Genomic DNA, 13224 nt, shown 5'->3' on the forward strand with positions numbered 1-13224 from the left:
CTGGAAGTGACCATCATATGGGTCACTGAGGCCAGGTCATGGGGGGGTGAGATATGGGACCAACTGTCTAACCCGCCTCAGATGGAAAAAGGCCGATCTGGCAGTGGTGGTAACCTGGGCCTTCATAGTTAGAGAGACATCCAGGAATACCCCCCAAGCTCTTCACCCTTGACGTGGGCATCAGTGGAGCCCCATCAAAGGATACCCCCTGGTGCCAAGCCAGCTGGAACTGCATTCCTGTGTGTTTCTGCTCAAAAAAAGCCCTGCCTGAGACTGTTTGAGAAACTGTTCCTGACCCTTTGCTAGATACTTTCCCTCCCTTCAGTTTTGTTTCACTGCCTCTTCCGGTGTCTCCTTAGACCCAGTTTGACATCACGGTAGCCAGTGAGATCATGGCCGTTTTAGCGCTCTCGGACAGCCTGGAAGACATGAGGAGACGGCTGGCCAAAATGGTGGTTGCTTCGAGTAGAGAAGGTGTCCCAGTAACCACTGAAGATCTGGTAAGTTGGCCATCATCTTGCTGGAAAGGAAATCTGGGATAAAAGTTGGCAGGGGTAGACTCGAAGAAGTGTGAGAGCTCTGATTCTAGGCCCAAGCACGTTGGCTCTGAGTTTGTAGGACAAATCCAATGAAGCCTCTTGAATTTGGATGGGAGGCTCGGCAGCTTAAACCTACATTATCAGAGCCGACAAGTACCCTAAAGAGTGTGTTCTCTCTTCAGCCTTCTCATGTGCTGAGAGAATCTGAAAAGGCCTCCCCGTGGAGTTCCGCTGTTTGGTGAAAGCTACCAGAGGTGGGGCCTTGTCTGTGATGGCCCCTGTGTGGCTGCAGAAGGTGCTCCTAAAGAAGAGAAGCAGTTCTGAATAAACAGGAAGATAAAAAAGATAAAGACCTAGACAGAAATGGCAGTGGAAGTAACTGTTCATCCTTCTTTCCTTCAGGGCGTGAGTGGTGCTCTAACGGTTCTGATGAAAGATGCTATTAAACCAAACCTCATGCAGACTTTGGAGGTAGGTGCATAGCTTATGTTGGCAGCAATGTTCCCTCTAAGCTGCAGAGTCTTGTGAGCAAAAATTCTACTTTTGTGAGCTACTGGCATTAAAGCTGTGAGCTCCTGCATCAATTATTGTGCTCTGGGGTCAGTTTTCCTGAGTTAAGACAAAAACGTATGAGCTGGAGGCTAAAAATCTGTGAGCTAGCTCAGCTTAGAGGGAACACTGGTTGGCAGATGGCTGCGCATCAGAATATTTGCCAGAGGGTGACAAAAATAAATGGCCAGGGATGCTTTAGGCTGATCCTGCATTGAGCAAGGGATTGGATTAGATGGCCTTTATGGCCCCTTCCAGCTCTTGTGATTCTGTGAAATGTATCTTATGTATCTGTGAAATCAGGCTGAAATTGTAGTTTTTATTTATTTAAACTATTTCTATTCCATCTTATTCCAGAGGGTTCCTATCAGGCCTGCGAGCAAGCTTGCTTCCTTCTCCCTCTCTCTTGCTTCCTTCTGCATCACAGCTTGCTTTGCCAGGCTTGCTCAGTTGCACAGGAGCTACAGAGCAAAGCCTCTATTTTCTCCATTGGCTTAGGCTCCTCCCTAGGGGAGGAAGGGGAGCAGAGCTACTGAGCCGAGCCTCTCTTCCTTCTATTGGCTGAGGTTCTGCCCCTCCTCATCCCCTGGAGATGGCGGGAAAGAGCCAGAGCTTCCTTTGCCCAGTTCCCTCGATCACACGGGAGAGATACAAAATCTTTAATTGTGTCTGTCTGTGTCCTTTATAAAGTTTGTATCTCCACTACCTGGCATCACATTTTATGATGCACATAGCCCAGCCCGATAAGGTCTCATTTATGTCCGTTCCGGCCCTCATAACAAATGAGTTTGACACTCTTATGGTAGAGTTTAACCTTTGCATGCAGAAGATCCCCGGTTCAGTCCCCGGCATCTCATATGATCATACGAATATATGACGCTCCTTCAGAGTCAGTCTTGTCTTCTCAGACTGGCAGCGGCTCTCCAAGGTCTCAAGCTGAGGTTTTTCACGCCTATTTGCCTGGACTTTTTTTAGTTGGAGACGCTAAGGATTGAACCTGGGATCTTTTGCTTACCGAGCAGATGTTCTACCACTGAGCCACCGTCCATCTCCAGTTAAAAGGATCTGGTAATAACAAAAGGATCTGGTAATAACTGAGCCGCCAGATTGTATTGTCTACTTTTATTGGTTTCAATTGCTGTTTTATAATATAAATTATATAAAATAAATAAATAAAAGACCTTTGCCTGAGATCCTGGAGAGCTGGTGCCCATCATCATAGACAGTATTCTGACTTCGATGGTTCAATGGGCTGATACTTAATACAGGCCAGCTTCATGTGTGCGTTCATAGATCAGAAAGCTCTGGCCCTTTGTGCTCTGCTACAGTGGCCTCTTTTGTCCTTACGATGCTCAGGATGTAGAGCTGGGGTCCCCAACCTTTTCGAGCCCACAGGTATCTTTGGGATTTGGATGCCACACGGTCTCTCTCTCTCTCTCTCGGCTTGACTTTGCGAACGAAGATTTAAGAAAGGTGCAGGCACAGTCATAAAATGGCTGCCATGGAAGGTGGGGCTGGCCACAAAATGGCCGCCGCAGCTTACCTTCAGTCACACAGTGAAGATGCTTGTCCTGCACTGAGCAGGGAGTTGCACTAGATGGCCTGTATTGCCATCTTGTTTGGTGTAGTGGTTAAGTGTGTGGACTCTTATCTGGGAGAACCGGGTTTGATTCCCCACTCCTCCACTTGCACCTGCTGGAATGGCCTTGGGTCAGCCATAGCTCTGGCAGAGGTTGTCCTTGAAAGGGCAGCTGCTGTGAGAGCCCTCTCCAGCCCCACCCACCTCACAGGGTGTTTGTTGTGGGGGAGGAAGGTAAAGGAGATTGTGAGCCACTCTGAGACTCTTCGGAGTGGAGGGCGGGATATAAATCCAATATCTTCATCTACCTCACAGGGTGTCTGTTGTGGGGGAGGGGAAGGTAAAGGAGATTGAGAGCCGCTCTGAGACTCTTCGGAGTGGAGGGCAGGATATAAATTCAATATCTTCATCTACCTCACAGGGTGTCTGTTGTGGGGGAGGAAGGTAAAGGAGATTGTGAGCCGCTCTGAGACTCTTCGGAGTGGAGGGTGGGATATAAATCCAATATCTTCATCTACCTCACAGGGTGTCTGTTGTGGGGGAGGAAGGTAAAGGAGATTGTGAGCCACTCTGAGACTCTTTGGAGTGGAGGGCAGGATATAAATCCAATATCTTCATCTACCTCACAAGGTGTCTGTTGTGGGGGAGGAAGGTAAAGGAAATTGTGAGCCGCTCTGAGATTCTTCGGAGTGGAGGGCAGGATATAAATCCAATATCTTCATCTACCTCACAGGGTGTCTGTTGTGGGGGAGGAAGATAAAGGAGATTGTGAGCCGCTCTGAGACTCTTCGGAGTGGAGGGCGGGATATAAATCCAATATCTTCTTCTTCTTCTTCTCTTCCAGCTCTGACGCTATGGTAGTAGCTGCTGCCAAAGCAACATTTTTTAAAAATCTGCACAGCCATTCAAAAGGCTTGCTGGCCAAAAGCCCCCTCTGGCCCCAGCCGCTTTCTAAAGAGACTTGGTGGACACCAGAAAAGGTCTCTGCAAGCTCCATGGTACCCACGGATGCCACGTTGGAGACTAGATCTAGAGCAGGGGTGTCAGTCTTATTTGTTATGAGGGCCAGATCTTTTTTTTTTTAATAGAAAAGCTTTATTGGTATAAAGTTCAAGGTGCAAAGGTGGTAGTACATCAGCAGATGCATAGCATATACCAATATATAGTGAGGAAGTGGATACATATGATGTTAACCATTAAAAAACTAATTACAACAGTAGTTGGCATGACATTAATATAGCATGGTGTGAGTCATTAGGGTTTCTGCTGTCTTTTGAGACTTTATCAATAAAGGGACGCCATTTACACCCAAAGTCCGAGGAAGTGGTCTGGGAGGAGCAACAAGGATCTAAGTCATAGGTGAGTTTATCTAAAACAAAATAATCCCATAGTTTCAGCCACCATGCCTGTCTCAAGGGAGGAGTTTGTTGCTTCCAAACAAGGGCAATTGCAAATTTATCTGCCACGAACATATGTGAAATTAGTTCCTCCGCGTGCTCACATGGCCAGATCTGACATAAATGAGACCTTGTCAGGCTGGGCCATGTATGTCATAAAAGTTAACACCATGTAGCAGAGATATAGACTTTATAAAGGACACAGGCAAACACAATTAAAGATTTAAAAAAAAAACTTAAAACATTAATTTCAAAAACTTAAAACGCTTAAAACATTAGTACTCACTGGTCTTAAGGCTGCTTTCTTTGTATCTCTCCCATGGGATCCAGGCAACTGGGCAAAGGAAGCTTTGGCTCTTTCCTTCCTTCCCCAGGGGACCAGGAGGGGGAAGAGCCTCAGCCAATAGAAGGAAGAGAGGCTTGGCTCAGTAGCTCTACAGTGTGATTGAGAGAGCCTGGCAAAACAAGCTCTCCCTTCTTCCCCGAGGGAGGAGTCTCAATAAACGGAGAAAATAGAGGTTTTGTGCTGTGCAATTGAGCAAGCCAGGCAAAGCAAGCTGTTATGCGGAAGGAAACAAGAGAGAGAGGAGAAGGAAACAGATAACAGCTAGTTGCTCAGAGGCCTGATATAGCTCTGGGCCACATGTTTGACACCCCTGATCTAGAGCTTGGACCCTTCTCCCTAGTCAGCTTACACAGGGAGGTCTTGATATAGGCTCTCACAGTGTTTGGGAACAGCTTTTCTTACTTCATTTGACCATGTTTTTGCTGTCTCTTTTCTCTGCCAGGGTGACCCAGTGTTCGTCCACGCTGGTCCATTTGCCAACATTGCTCACGGGAACTCTTCTGTCCTGGCAGACAAGATTGCCCTCAAACTAGTTGGCAAGGATGGGTTTGTGGGTAAGTTGTGAGGAATTCCGGTTGACCTCTGACTAGCTTTGTTTTCCGCGCTGGAGGTTAAAATGCGCTGCACCCTAGAAATCACTTTGGTATTGCAAAAATCGGCATTGCGTTCCGTCCACTAGACCAATCTTGTCAGCAGGGGTGAAATCCTGGCAGGACAAATTAGGCTGCAGCCCCCTGATGTAGCCAATCCTCCAAGAGCTTACAAGGCTCTTTTATGTAAGCTCCTGGGGGATTGGCTACATCAGGGGGCGTGGCCTAATAGGCGAAGGAGCTCCTGCTAGAATTCCACCCCTGCTTGTCAGATCCTGGAAGCTCAGGAGGTCAGCCCTGGTTTGTACTTGGATAGGAGACCACCAAGGAAGTGTGAAGTTGCTGTGAAGACATGACTGGCACCCTAGGCAAAGCTAACTTCTGGTGCCATCCCCCCACCCATGCACTGATAACCTCACCTAGTCACATGGAGGGGCACCCAATTTGGCGCCTCTAGAAGGCTGGCGCCCTAGACGATTGCCTAGTTTGCCTAGCGATAGGCCCTATATGAAGAGGCAGGCAGTGACCAGCCACCTTTGTTTGTCTCTTGCCTTGAAAGCCTTGTGAGGTCGCCTTAGGTCAGCTGCAGCTTGATAGCGAGCAGGCACCCGGCAACAACTCCGCCTGTGAAACGGTAGCTTTCAAAGAGGAAAGGCGATGAGAGAGGAGGCCTTGGAACCCCAAGCAGAGAGCCTTTCAGAGCTATGCATGTGGCTTTGGACAGAGCAGGGCAGAAGGTTTACCATTTTGCACCTCTGCTAGACTGTTGCACCTAAAGGGACAGAGACTGGGGAAGCCAAGGCAGCAGCGGGGGTCTTTCTGATCCCCTGGAACCGGATAGGATTTGGCTTGCACGGCCAGGTCCATCCCAGAGTTCCTCTGAGGAAGGGGGTGATTTCAAAAAAAGAAGACTAAAAAATGCTGGGTGTGAAGAGGTTGGGGAAGGGTTCTGAAGCCTGGATATCCATGTTTCTGGGGGGTTTTTTGTTTTCCTTTGTTAGGAATATGATGAGCTTGTTATGATGTAGGGCTTTAGCTGCAGTCGTCCATCCAGCATTCAGGCATTTTCCATTGTATTGTTCAGTTGTGCAATTGTTAGGCCTCCTTCTTTCTTTCTTTCTTTCTTTCTTTCTTTCTTTCTTTCTTTCTTTCTTTCTTTCTTTCTTTCTTTCTTTCTTTCTTTCTTTCTTTCTTTCTTTCTTTCTTTCTTTCCTCTTTCTCTTGCTCCTTCCTCTTTCTTTCTTTCTTTCTTTCTTTCTTTCTTTCTTTCTTTCTTTCTTTCTTTCTTTCTTTCTTTCTTTCTTTCCTCTTTCTCTTGCTCCTTCCTCTTTCTTTCTTTCTTTCTTTCTTTCTTTCTTTCTTTCTTTCTTTCTTTCTTTCCTCTTTCTCTTGCTCCTTCCTCTTTCTTTCTTTCTTTCTTTCTTTCTTTCTTTCTTCTTCTTTCTTTCTTTCTTTCTTTCTTTCTTTCTTTCTTTCTTTCTTTCTTTCTTTCTTTCTTTCTTTCTTTCTTTCTTTCTTTTCTTTTCTTTCTCTCTCTCTCCCTCCCTTTCTGCCTGTCTTTCTTTCTCTTTTCCTTCCTCCTTCCCTCCCTCTTCCCCTGACTCTTCAATAGAAAAGGAGGGATAATTCTGAAAATAACACTGGGACAAAAAAAGAACAATAGTGCTGTGCAGAAATGAAGAAGGCGTACAGTTTGATTTCTGTGTTTGTCTTACGTAATAATGTTTTTTTGCTCTGCCCATAGTGACGGAAGCTGGCTTTGGAGCAGATATAGGCATGGAAAAGTTCTTTGACATCAAGTGCCGGTATTCTGGCCTCCACCCCCATGTGGCCGTCTTGGTTGCTACCGTCCGAGCTCTAAAAATGCACGGTGGAGGACCCACGGTGAGCACCGAGTGATCCTGATCATCCCTTGTTGGCTCTTTGAGTCTGGATAATCCAGTGAGAGCCAGGGTGGTGTAGTGGATAGAGTGCTCGATCAGGACCTGGGAGATCGAGTTCCAATTCCCACTTCTGCCATTGAAGCCTGCTGGGTGACCTTGGGCCAGTCAAACCCGCTCTACCTAACCTACCTCACAAGGTTGTTTTGAGGATAAAATGGAGGAGAGGAGAACCGCATGTAAGCTGCTTTAAGGTGTAAGGCCAAATGCCCTCAAAACGAGGTTGGGGAATTAGTTTGATGGACACCTGGCTCAAACAGGGATCTTTTTATCAATGTATACCAGGCTCAACCATTCAGAGAGTGCCGCTCAATTAACTGGACTCTAATTTAATAAAAACCAATTGTAATTTATTTAGAATAATAGTTCTTTCATACAAGGTAAAAATACAAAACACTCACACATTCACACAGGTCTAAGGAAATACAGATAGATTGATAGGGGAACATATATGGGTAGACAAACAGGGTCATATTTACCATCGTCGTCTTCAGGGAAGGTTTCCAATGGCGACATAAGAGGACAGGGGAAATGGACCCAAAACTGTGGCCAGAATTGGGGATGGATCTAGACAGTGGAACTGGGATACTGTTAGATGCACACATGAGTGGAGTTGGGTCAGAGGTTAAATAGACTCTCTTAGACCCCTTAGGTGCTGGGAGGTCTTGGGGAGGAGCAGGGGGAGACTCTATGATGACCAAGGAGGCAGGACATTAGCAGAGCCAATGGTGAGTTCCTGCTGACACCTAATTGGATGCCAGTTTGGGCCAATGAACTTCACCTTAGTCCTGTGAACCTGGACATTTCCAAGTTGCAACATGGCCTGAGGCGGCTCCAAGGAGTTAGACTGGGGTAAGAATGGGAATGGCTGGATACTTAAGTTTAAATGGGATTATCTGGGAAGGTGACAATAGGGAATCAAATACTGGCCTAGGTATCACCCGGGTAAGACAAAAGACTTGATGAAGACAGGAGATGTTCTTCCTCTTATCTCATCTTCTTCCTGGGCAAGAGTTATTGTTCTGGTATTGCTGAGCAATTAGGATCAACAGTGGAGCTATTAATCCATTCATGAGGTAAATGGGTTGCTTGCAGGCTAGGGTGTGTACGTGTGACTTTCCCACTAAGAAGGAATGAGTTCAGCCTGGCAGGGTATGCTTGGGTCAGGAAAGCAAGATGGATTCTGCTGTTGTTAGCCTTAGGTCCATGGAGGCAGGCTGGAAACATGGTGGCCTGGCTTCTTCCACTGCAGTGGCCAAGACTGGGCACACAAGGAGCAGCTGGAGCATGTCTGTAGTTCTGGCTAACGCTCTTCAGAGATGTAGAATGCAAAGCTGAGGCTTATAGTATCCACATAAGCCTTAGAAACTGTAAGCAAAGTCCACTTCTTAGAGCAGATGTGTGAGAGTCAAATCTCCAGGCACCCTGGCAACCATACTGGTGATCATGATGTTCATATGTATGAAAAGTAGGGGGCTTTTCCTCACAAGGGAGAAAGGCTTGGGTGTAAATGAAATAAATGCAGAAACCATCTAGAAAAGAACAAGAATCCAGGAGCACCTTAAAGGCTAACAAAATCTGTGGCAGAGTAGGAGCTTTCGTGAGTCACTGTGCACATCTTCAGAAGAAGTATTTGAAGAAGGGAGTAGTGACCGGGGCTGGGTGCGTGGCGCCCCAGGCAGACTTGCCACCCGCCGTCCTCTCCATGGCACCCAAGCTGGGAGAGCCCAATTTGGTGTCCTCCCTAGCCCGGCACCCTAGGCAAATGCCTAATTTGCCTAGTGGGAGGGCCAGCCCTGATGGTGACTTGTGAAAGCTCCTACCTCGTCACAAATTGGGTTAGCCTTTAGGGTGCTACTGAACTCTGGCTCTTTTCTACTGCCACAGACAACTAACATGGCGACCTGCAGTTTTGCTGGATTCAAAACCAGGCCGATGTTCTGAAGAAAAGCTCAGTTTATCCCACAAAAAAAGGACAGCGGTCCTAATGACAGGAATCACTACATTCGTCAAAGGAAGTGACCCTTTCTTATCCGGCTGCTTTGTTCTCTCACCAAGCCTTTGACTTTTCACTGCTGTGTGCAGCCCAATAGGCTACTAGAACTCCTGCAATGTAGTAGTGTTTGTGGCCTTGTATGTCTTCAAACCAGAGCAGCTTATTGTCTTTAGCGTGGTAGAATCCCCTCATTTGACCGTACCACCTAGGGGTGGAATTCTAGCACAAGCTTCTTTGCATATTAGACCACACACCTCCAAGAGCTTTCGAGACTCTTTTTTGTAAGCCCTTGGAGGATTGGCAACATCAGGGGTGTGTGGCCTGATATGCAAAGGAGCTCCTGCTGGAATTCCACCCCTGGACCACCTAAGAACACATAATCAAAAGTACTCCTGTGTTTAAAACCTTTCTGAGCATGGAAACTAGTTTTCTGAGGTTGAAAAAGCTTAAAACATGATGGGGTAAAGGGACAAGTGAGGACAGACTCTTCTTATGGGTGGGGTCCCTAGCCCACCTATCCTTTGCTAATGAGATCTTCCATGTATCACTGGCAGTCTTCTTCACAGTCTGGTGTGTCTCTCAGGTGCTGAAAAGTTATGGCACGTCCCTCAAGGCTATGAACAGCTCTTTGCAAATTAGCAAGCAGAAAACAATTACTGTTGAGTTTGTTATGCTAATATGTACCAAGCGCTTGGGCTTGCATGCAGCTGAGCCCAAATGCACAATCTCTCCTCGTGTCCTTGTACAGGGATTTCACACGTTTCCCTCCCCTTCTAGGGAGGTTTGCTGAGAGCAGTCAAATTGCAATTCAGAAGAAATGTATTCTCTCCCCTTTCCCCACACTCTGTCTGGGGCAGTAATAATAATCAGGTCTTGAAATCAGGTCTTAAAACCGATAAAAGGAAGTACTTCTTCACCCAAAGGGTGATTAACATGTGGAATTCACTGCCACAGGAGGTGATGGCAGCCACAATCATAGCCACCTTCAAGAGGGGGTTAGATAAAAATATGGAGCAGAGGTCCATTAGTGGCTATTAGCCACAGTGTGTGTGTGTGTGTGTGTGTGTGTGTGTGTATATATATATATATATATATATATATATATATATATATATATATATATATATATATATATATATATAAATATATATATATATATATATATATATATATATAATATATATATACTATTACTAACATGGCTTCTCTTATGTTCTTATGTGTGACACAGAGTGTTGGACTGGATGGGCCATTGGCCTGATCCAACATGGCTTCTCTTATGTGACACAGAGTGTTGGACTAGATGGGCCATTGGCCTGATCCAACATGGCTTCTCTTATGTTCTTAAGTGTGACACAGAGTGTTGGACTGGATGGGCCATTGGCCTGATCCAACATGGCTTCTCTTATGTTCTTAATGGTAAACCACTCTTGATAAAAGGAAGGACTTCTTCACCCAAAGGGTGATTAACATGTGGAATTCACTGACACAGGAGGTGGTGGCAGCCACAAGCATAGCCATCTTCAAGAGGGGGTTAGATAAAAATATGGAGCAGAGGTCCATCAGTGGCTATTAGCCACAGTGTGTGTGTGTATATATATATATATATAATTTTTTTTGACACTGTGTGACACAGAGTGTTGGACTGGGTGGGCCATTGGCCTGATCTAACATGGCTTCTCTTATGTTCTTATCAGCAGGAGCTCACAGAAGCGCAGCTCCTGATCCTTTCTGAGGGTTCCCTCCTCCTCCCCACCTACATTGTCCATTGAATAGTAGGTGCAGCTGCATAACAATCCCTGGATGAGCTCCACCACCTTTTTTCCTATAAAATGACCCCTGATAATAATAATTGTCGTTCTTGTTATGTCTTGCATGAGGTATAGCCAGGAGATCCTAAGATTGTCTGGCTGTCTGAAGTGCAATTTCTTTTTCACATTATGCACCACTAGGTCACATGAGCTAGACTTGTTTTTTGGGGGCTGAGAGAGCTGTGAATGACCCAAGGTCACCCAGCTGGCTTCATGTGGAGGAGTGTGGAATTGAACCCAGTTCTCCAGATTAGAGTCTGCTGCTTTTAACCACTACACTGCACTGGTTCTCTTCGGGCAGTGATGCTGTGTATTCTTGGTGCTTGTGGGAAAACTATGGGAGGGCTTCTGGAATTCTGGTCCCGCTGGTGGGCCTCCTGATGGCACCTGATTTTTGGCCACTGTATGACACAGAGTGTTGGACTGGAGAGGCCACTGGCCTGACCCAACATGGCTTCTCTTACGTTCTTATGTCGAGCAGTGATGCTCTGTATTCTTGGTGCTTTGGGGGGCAAGAGTATGAGGGCTTTCGGAGTTCTGGCCCTGCTGGTGACCTTCCAATGACCCCTGAGTTTGGCCACTCATGTGACACAGTGTTGAACTGGGTAGGCCATTGGCCTGACCCAACGTGGCTTCTCCTATGTTCTTACGTTCACGCGCACGGTTAATACCCTTTTCTTGCTCTTTGCAGGTCACAGCTGGAGTCCCCTTGCCAAAAGAATACACAGAAGAGGTAAAAATGGCTTTCTTTTAGTGGAAAGAAAAATTTGGCAGCATCTTAACAACTAACTACATGTATTTCAGTATAGCTTTCCTGGGTCACAGCTAGATCACCAACCTCCAAGTGGTGCCTGGAGATATCCTGGGATTACAGTTATTCTCTGGGCAACAAAGATCAGTTCCCCTAAAAATGGACGGATTCCATCATTATATTCTATTGAAGCCCCTCCCTTTCCCAAACCCCGCCCATTCCAGGCTCCGCCCTCAAAATCTCCAGGTATTTCCCAGCCTGGAGCTGGCAACCCTAATCCCAGCCCACTTAGACAGATAGATACAAGTGGGCCTTGAACCACAAAAGCTTGTATTGAAATAAATGTTAGTTGTCAAGATGCCACTGGATTTTGGTTTTATTTTGCTACAACGGACTTTGAATTGATGCTGTTTATTAGTTTTTAATTGCTTTAATTGATGCCATTTGTTGGGTTTTGCTTTCATATAGCAGGGCCTCAGCCTTCTCCGGGTCTTAAGAAAGGACCAGGTGTTGAACTAAATGGGGGTGAGGGTGGAGAATCGTTCCTCCCTAAGCAGGAGGTGAGCTGGGGTTTCTTCTTGGATTGCTGGGAGGAGAGGGAGGGGCCAGTGGCTCAGCGGTAGAGCCTCTGCTTGGCATGAAGAAGGCCCCAGGTTCAATCCCTGGCATCGCCAATAAAAAGGATCAGGCAGGAGGTGAGGCGAAAGACTTCTTTAGCCAGGGCTTTTTATGAGCAGGGATGCACAGGAACGTAGTTCCAGCTGGCTTGGCCAGGGTTCCGGCTCAAAAAAATGTCTCCAGCAAAGGAAAGGCACTAGGCAGCCACACGCTCCTAGACTGCGCACTTGGTCCTCAGTGCCACCTCCAGCCTCCAACAGGCTTGCAAAGAGAATGAGAGATGCAGAGCTGCTCACAAGTGCCCCCTCCTGGGAGTAGCTGAGCATGCCACTGCCTGCTCCGTCGCACATGGCTGTCTCCCTCTGGCCATGTTGTGGGGGAGGGGGAAAGGTCTCTCATTGGGCTGTATGAGAACACACATCCATGGAATGCAGCTGGTGGCACCATAGTGTTCTGTGTCAATATGCGGAAAGTAATCTACTGAACAGAGGATGTCACTTCTGGTGATGTCAGTGGGTGTGGCCTAATATGTAAATGAGTTCCTGCTGGGTTTTGTTTTGTTTTTTTACAAAAAATACCCTGCCTCTAACCTAACACTCTGGAGAGCTGCCCTCGGTCAGAGTAGATGATATTGACCTTGATAGACTGAGGGTCTGAGTCAGTGTCAGGCAGTTCCATGCATTCAAGGTTCAAAGCCAACTCAGTGCCTCCTTCCACACGGCCTGGGCCTAAAGACAGTGGACACACAGGGGGAAGAGACATATGGGGGGTATGTGTGGTTCAGGGGCAGGGGGTTAGACAGGACAGAGGGACATAGGAACATTGCCCTTTCCCCCTCTGGATCTTTTTGGTTTTAACTGCAGTGTCAACTTAGAGTTTAAAGCAAGCAAAGAAAAGCTGAAAAAGGCTTCGAGGCTCCTCTGTCAGCTCAAGAAATCCCTCCCATGACAGAAGCTGGAATAACTGCGGCTTTTTTAGTCTGTTTCTCCCCTGTCCCCCAGGTCCAATTAATGTGGGTCTGAATATTTAGGCCAAGACGGAAAACAAGGCTCTGTTAGCATGCCCAGTGTCAGCGTGTTATAATGGTTAGGGGGTTAAGACTAGAATC

General features: G+C 46.7%; 1 protein-coding gene across 1 annotated transcript in view; it reads left to right on the forward strand.

Moving 5' to 3' along the window:
• MTHFD1 (methylenetetrahydrofolate dehydrogenase, cyclohydrolase and formyltetrahydrofolate synthetase 1) overlaps positions 1–13224 on the forward strand; it is a 126081-nt gene that overhangs the window by 75504 nt on the left and 37353 nt on the right. The window contains exons 18-22 of the mRNA XM_060262112.1: positions 360–500; positions 942–1010; positions 4853–4964; positions 6745–6884; positions 11439–11480. Coding sequence (XP_060118095.1) covers positions 360–500; positions 942–1010; positions 4853–4964; positions 6745–6884; positions 11439–11480 — 504 coding nt within the window. The remainder of the gene's footprint in view (positions 1–359; positions 501–941; positions 1011–4852; positions 4965–6744; positions 6885–11438; positions 11481–13224) is intronic.

Source organism: Heteronotia binoei, chromosome 21 (assembly GCF_032191835.1).
Source record: "Heteronotia binoei isolate CCM8104 ecotype False Entrance Well chromosome 21, APGP_CSIRO_Hbin_v1, whole genome shotgun sequence".
NCBI lineage: Eukaryota > Metazoa > Chordata > Lepidosauria > Squamata > Gekkonidae > Heteronotia > Heteronotia binoei.